Here is a 7,598-nt window from a genome sequence, read left to right as displayed (position 1 = left end):
GTCTAAGTATATGGATATGTTGCCTTGAGCAAGTGAAACAAAAGCAAAAATAAACAAGTAGGGCTTCATCTAACTAAGTCTTCCGCACAGTAAAGAAAACCTCAACAAAACAAAAAGACATCCTACTGAATAGGAGACGATATTTGTAAATAATACATCTGATAATGTGTTGATACCCAAAATATATAAGGAACTCATACGACTCAATAACAAAAAAATAAATCGAAAAATGGACAGAGGACATGAAGAGACATTTCTCTAAAGAAGATATACAGATGGCCAACAGACATACGAAAAAATGCTCAACATCACTAATCATGAGGGAAATTCAAGTCAAAACCACAATGAAATATCATCTCACACCAGTCAGAATGGCTATTATAAAAAACTCAACAAGTAACGTGTTGGTGAGGATGTGGAGAAAGGGTGTGGAGGATGTGCTCTGTTGGTGGGACTGCAAACTGGTGCAGCCACTATGAAAGACAGTGTGGAGATTCTTCAAAAAACTAAAAATAGAACTACCATATGATCCAGCAATTTGACTTCTGGGTATTTATCCAAAGAAAACGAAAACACTAATTAAAAAAAAAATGCACCCTTATGTTCACTGTGGCATTATTTACAATAGCTAAGAAATGGAGGCAACCCAGGTGTCCATGGATAGATGAATGGATAAAGAGGTGGTGCATATATACCATGGAATATTACTCAGCAACAAAAAAGGATGACATCTTGCCATTTGTGACATGGATGGACCTACAGGATATTAAACAAAGTGAAATAAGTCAGACAGAGAAAAACAAATACCATGTGGTTTCACTTATATGTGGAATCTAAAAAAAAAAAAAACCAAGCCAACACAACACAATAAAAACAGACTCATAGAAACAAAGATTAAAGAATGGTTACCAGAGGAGAGGGGGTAAGGGATGGGTAAAAAAGGTGAAGCAGAATATAGTCAATAATATTGTGATAAGTTTGCATGGTGACAGATGATTACTAGAATCAGAAGGCTGATCACATTGTAAGGTATGAAAGTGTCGAGTCACTATATTGTACACCCGAAACTCATAATGTATACCAACTATACTTAAATTTTTAAAAAATTAATTAAAAACCCCCAGCTAATATAACTGTTATATGTAAGAAAACTTCAAGTACGACTAGCTGCTTATAATTTAAACACAATCATCAGCACTCAGGTTATTACGACTATTTGCAGTCTACTGCATACCATGCAATTTATCTTTTGTGTGTGTGTATATTTTAGTTTGCAAACACACACATGCTTTGCACCATTACAACACACTGTAATATTACCTCCGATGTAAACAGCTTACAATCTTCTGATTTTGCTGATCGTCTTTTATGTCTAGTTTAAAAATAAAGCAAAACGTGCACACCCAAGCATAATCCCAGCAGAACACAAATAAATGAATGTTTAACTTTAGTGATCATTTGAATATTATACCTGATTCAAAATTTTTAATGTAGTTTATAATCAAATTGCTATTTGTATTAACAATTGACAACACAACTGGAGTACGCTATCAACAGATGTTTTCAGTATACTGTCTGAAGAATAGCAGGCCGGTCTAATCAGACCTTAGCACACAGCAAATGTGGAGGTGGGGCCGTAGGCTCTCTCCCTCAGTATCTGCCTGGATGCTGCAGACTAGGTTTACTGGAGAGCAGGTGGGTTAGTTAGTAGCAGCTTTCCCATCAGAAAATTCGATCACCACTAATCAGGTCATTCAAGCCCCTCATGCTAGGTTTTGTCTTTTTCAAACTTGATACCAGCTAAGGACCTTTTTGAAAGAAAAGGGCTGATGATGACAGAAAAAAAAGAGTACCCTTGGGAGTACCCCTCAGGAACAACTTGATAAGGTAGAAGGCTGAGGGTATTCTAGAAAACAGAGGTGACTGCTTCCATGTCCACAGTGACAACTCAAAAGAGGGGCTTATTTTAAATGATTCAAACAAGAGAATAAAGCTCCAGAAAAGGAATGAGACTTCATCTATCAGAGTCCCGACTAACGATGAGTTTACTCACTCCCCTAACCTCATCAAGGTAGGCAATATCCTTTTATTATTTAGGGACTATGTGATAATAACAAATGATGACCATGTTATAGCTAAGATAATGAATGAGCTATATTGATATAGCAGATAGTATTCTTACTCATTAATATGATTAACTAATTTAATGCCTAAAATGGTGGTAAGAAGTAGGTGATATTACTACCTCATTCAGGAGGAAAACAGAGGAACAGAAAAGTTAAGTACAAGTAACTGCCCCAAGGGGACATAGTTTGTAAGAGGCAGACAGGCCTCACACCTAGGCAATGGGGCCCTGAGCCCCAGCTCTATAAGCAAATACATACTATTAATATCAGTAATTGCTCATTATAACTAGTTTTCCAATCAACATGTAACAGAAAACTCTTACCTCTGGTTTGCTAAGGCTGGATGAAACCAAGGAGCCGGATGCCATGTCCAAATCCCATTGCTTTTTACCATGATTCTCAGGATCCAAGGCAGCAATTCGCCCATCTAAAGTGCTGATGATCACTAATGATCTGTAAATTTAAAAATTAATAGGACAAAGTTTAAAAGATATCTAAGATAGCAAGCACTTACTCCAAACACGTGCAGGGAAACCAGCCCCTCCCCAGGCCTCTATCTGTAGGAGAAAAGCGGGGCCCACCGTCTCGACACTTAACTCTCTTGTCACCACTGTCTTTAGCCTTCCAAGACAACTGCACTATGTCCTTTACCTGTTTATGTCACTTATGAAAAGCCCCAGATTCCTAGGTAACCCCCATATGGAACTCAACACTCCCCGCTCTGTCCTCTTCTCCTACCTTTCCCCAACTCCTGAAGTCTTTCCCTAATGTTCATTTCCTTCTTGCTCTAATGGGAACCTGGTTCTCCCTGAGGCCACTGCCTCAGAAGCAATGTGATGGGGGAGGCAGACCCTGCACCTCCTTAACATTCCCAGACTACTCTTTTTCTCTCCTCTCTAAAAATCCTCAGATTGTTCCCTCGATTATCCCTCCTAGTAATTGTCCACTGCTCCTTGGGTCACTAGCCCCATCCCTTGAAGATTTTAGCTCCTGGTTTATTTACTCTATTAACACATTCTTTGGGTTTTCATGATTTGTCTACTTTGCTTCAGCCACTCCCATGGTTACACTCTAGCTCTTGTCATGACCAATCACAACTTCCCTGACCCACGGAAATTTCAAGCATCCCACCACCAGCCACCAACCCCTCCTCTACCTTCTCTAACTCCAACAAACCTGAGCCCACTTCACTACCACTATGCCTTCACTTCTTTCTTATCCAGTTTCAATTCCATAGTCCTTCGTTTTAAGCACCTCCTCTCTTGTACCCTCTCTTGCATGTCACACTTGACTGGCAGAGCTCCAACCCTGGTTAAATTTAACTTTCTGCCTTTTCTCATTCTTGCATCTGGGCAGTTGAAAATGGCTGAAGAAAAACATAGCCATGCTGACTGGTCTCACTTTAATTATGACCACCAACCTCAAAGAGGCTATTAATGATGTTTAACAATCATACCCACCTTCCCTTGTCTATCCACTAGCCTACTGTCCTAAGTTAACTATTTCATTTCTCCTTTCTCCTCAAACTTCTGATGCCAGCTCTTCCAAGCTCATGCATCTCAGGGACTGTGCTACCTATTTCTCTGAGGAAAACAAATAATCAAATGAGCTTCTTGCCCACCATACATCTGTTTATCAACACCTGGCCCCATGTCTTCTCCCTTCCCTCCTGTTACTGCAGGTGAACAGTCCACATGCCTATTCACCACCCACACTTGCACCTGGGCAATAGCTGTCTCCCTCACATACACATGAGGACTCACTCCTGCAAACCTCTCCTCTTACTCTTACACCAATTATTCCCTCTCTACCAGAACATTCCACTCAGTATTCAAATCTGCTATTAGCTCCTGCAACTTAAAAACCAATCCAGATTAAGCAGAATCAACCACTCACCCCCCTCCAGCTTCCAGTTCATTCCTTACCACTTTCAAACAAAATGCCTTGAAAGAGTCATTATGTATTTGATGTCTCCGAATCCTCTCCTCCCCTTGTCTTGAACTATCTCTAATCAGGTATTTGCCTCTACCACTCCCCTGAGAAAGCTCCTGTTGGAGNATAATTTTATGGTTGGGGGTCACCACAACATGAGGAACTGTATTAAGGGGTCGTGGCATTAGGAAGGTTGAGAACCGCTGGTCTAGATGGTGAGCAACACACACCTTGCTGAGTAACAGATGACTCAAGCTCACAATACATTCCTCTCCTTGTTACTATGTTTATAATCTTACAAATAGTCTTATAATACTATTATATACTAATCAGCAATTTTCAAAGTGTGGTCTGTGGACTCTTTGAGATGCAGAAGGTCAAACAGTTTTCATAATAAGGTGTTATCTGCCTTTCACTGTGGTGACATTTGCACTGATAGTGTGGAAACAATGGTGGCTAAACTGCTGGTGCCTTAGCTCAAATCAAGCTCCAAACTAGTAGTCCCTGTATTCTTAACTGTCACATACTCACAGCCAAAAACAAAAAAGAAGACAAATTCTCTCAAGAGAATTTGTTCTGATGAAGCAATAAAAATTATTAATTTCATTAAATTGTGATCTGAATACATATCTGTTTACTATTCTGCATTACTAACTAGGGTGTATGCTTCAAGCAATTGCACCACATACTGAAGCATGTCTCAAGGAAAAAGCACTTGTGCGGCTGAGTTTTGAGCTGAACCAGTAGCTTTCTTCACAGAGCTCCATTTTTTTACTTGAAAAATTGAGAGAAAAACTATGGTTATGAGACTTGGGTATCTGGCAGACATTTTCTTAGAAACAAACAAAGTGAATCTCTCACTATAAAGAAAACATTTGTGATAAAATTCAAGTTTAACAACAACTAGAATTTTGGAAAACTTGTATCTACCAATGTGAGCTTGACAGCTTCCCAGAACTTAAAGATTTTTCTAATGAGTGATAATAGTAACAAGTTTGATTCTTTAAATACTCTGTGAGGAAATATGTCAACATTTGGAAGATCTTTGTAACTCAGTGAATCAATATTTTCCCAATGATGGTAGAAAATCATGCAAGAGTAAAAGGCAAGAACAGACCAACGGATGTTAACGTAACAGGAGTACAAAATGTTTATTAATACGTTGTCAGATTCCACAGTGCAACTGACCTTTAAGAAACTTTCACTTATTTTGTTATAGTATTAAAAAAAAATGACCACAATCATCTAAAAAGGCTAGTAAAATACTCTTCTCTTTTACAACTACTACATACGTATGTGTCTGGATTTTCTTCTTCATATAGTTCAACTAAAANAGCATAAGCAAACAGTGTTAACCCATGAAAAATCAAAGAGACCACTGGAACACTTCAAATGCTATTTTTTTAAAATTCAGAACTAACATTGTTCATTTATTATCTTAGGCATTCTATTTACAGCAACAACAACAAAGAGCTATAATTTTTCTGAGTATGTAGCTATTTATGCCAGAGGCATATACAGAAAAGAATGATAAAATTCTAGCTTTTATCTTCAAAACAAAGAAAACCCAACAATATGCATATGTGTATGTTATGTGTATATAAGAAAACATTTTAGGGGCCAGCTGAGTGGCTCATTTGGTTAATAGCGCGAGCTGTGAGCAACAGGGTTGCCGGTTGGATTCCCACATGGGCCAATGAGCTGCGCCTGAGTTGAGCTGCCAACAGGTGGCAGGATGACTCAGCTGGTGAGAGCACGTGCTCCTAACAATAAGGTTTCCAGTTCGACTCCCACATGGAATGGTGGCTACACCCATCTACAACTAAGATTGAACACAGCACCTTGAGCTGAGTGGCGGCGAGCTGCCGATAGGCAGCCAGATGGTGACTGGACTTGGAGCTGAGCTAGCTGCGCTCTCCACAACTAAGATTGAAAGACAACAACTCGGCTGGGCTGTTCCCCTTCCCTAATTCCCCAATAAAATCTTTAAAACACACACACACACACACACACACATTTTAATAAGTAATCTGGAGTTTAACACCAAACTAGTTTTTCACTGGAAACCTATCATATGGGGTGTATTTGAGTAAAAAATTTTGCTTTTTAAACTAAACAAGATATTTTCAGATTCAGAACTACTATATTTAGACACTGTGTACATTTGAGCAATAATTAAAAGAAATACAAACATGTGGGGAGGAACAATTAAGACAATCACCCTCACTGCTACTGATACTTAGGTCCTCTGGTTCTTAGATCTGAGTGGGGTTCCCTTAATTATTTTAACACCCCCTAACAAACTGTCAGGTGTCAAAAAAANCTGCTATTAGCTCCTGCAACTTAAAAACCAATCCAGATTAAGCAGAATCAACCACTCACCCCCCTCCAGCTTCCAGTTCATTCCTTACCACTTTCAAACAAAATGCCTTGAAAGAGTCATTATGTATTTGATGTCTCCGAATCCTCTCCTCCCCTTGTCTTGAACTATCTCTAATCAGGTATTTGCCTCTACCACTCCCCTGAGAAAGCTCCTGTTGGAGTCACCAATGACCTTCACACTGAAACCCCATGGTCAGGTCCTACCTAGTTCACTTGACCAGCTAGCAGCCCCTGAGCAGCTACATCTCCTGTCCTCCATGAAGAACACCCTTCCCGCAGTTTCCAGGACACCATACTCTCCTGATCTTTTCCCCCTTACTTCTGTCCTGCGCTTTCTCTGTTGCATTTTCTGGTTCCTCCTTATTTCTCCTCTCTTAAAATATTCTCTACCTACGTGTATTTTTTTGGTGGTCTCACAGCTTAACATACCAACTATATGCTAGCAATTCCCAAATTTTTATCTCTGGTTCCAGGACTCTCCCTAAACTCTAGACTTACGTATCTAACTGTCTACCAGATTTAGATGGTCTAAGAGGCTTCTCAAAGTTTACATATCCAAAATTAACACCCCACACTGAATCCTCCAATTCCTAAAGCACATCGTGTGTGGTTTTCCCACAGGGCCTTTGCAGCTACTGTTCCTTCTGCCTGGAACATACATTCCCATGTACATAACAGGCTCTCATTAAATAGTTATTGAGTGAAAGAATGTGCTGCAATTTGCTAAGTGTATCTGTCTCCTTCAAAGACCATGCAAATTCCAAGCACATATAGTTATGTTCTTGATTAGAATAAACACAACTTTTATCTTTTCTATCTCATTTGATGTACAATGTATAAAAATTCAAAGTAAATCTACTAGTTGACCAAGTCAAACAGTTCAAGTAAACTCATGTGAAACCTTTCAAAGAACTTAACTGTTTGTCAAATGAATTAATTTATCAAATAAATAAAATTGTTAATTTAGTTCCCAAACTACACACCAATTCTCACTTTGAATTTTTCAAGTGGTAACTTTTAGTCTAATTCATGAAAATAAAAATTTTTGCCACACTTCAAACTCGAGTAACTTTAGATAACAAGCCAAAAGAAAGGGAACAACTCAACTCCCCTCCCTACACATTATCCTGCTTTCTAAAGAAATCTGTTGGGAGCTGG

At 39.0% G+C, this 7,598-nt stretch overlaps 1 protein-coding gene across 1 annotated transcript in view; it reads right to left on the bottom strand.

Moving 5' to 3' along the window:
• The window catches only part of EIF2AK3 (eukaryotic translation initiation factor 2 alpha kinase 3), a 79,941-nt gene that overhangs the window by 61,762 nt on the left and 10,581 nt on the right, over nt 1-7,598 (bottom strand). The window contains exon 2 of the mRNA XM_019663819.1: nt 2,450-2,579. Within this exon, the coding sequence (XP_019519364.1) occupies nt 2,450-2,579 (130 nt within the window). The remainder of the gene's footprint in view (nt 1-2,449; nt 2,580-7,598) is intronic.

This window comes from Hipposideros armiger, unplaced genomic scaffold (genome assembly GCF_001890085.2).
Source record: "Hipposideros armiger isolate ML-2016 unplaced genomic scaffold, ASM189008v1 scaffold_406, whole genome shotgun sequence".
Lineage (NCBI taxonomy): Eukaryota > Metazoa > Chordata > Mammalia > Chiroptera > Hipposideridae > Hipposideros > Hipposideros armiger.
The sequence above is the reverse complement of the archived record's forward strand: the minus strand, read 5'-3'. Positions and strand labels throughout refer to the sequence as shown.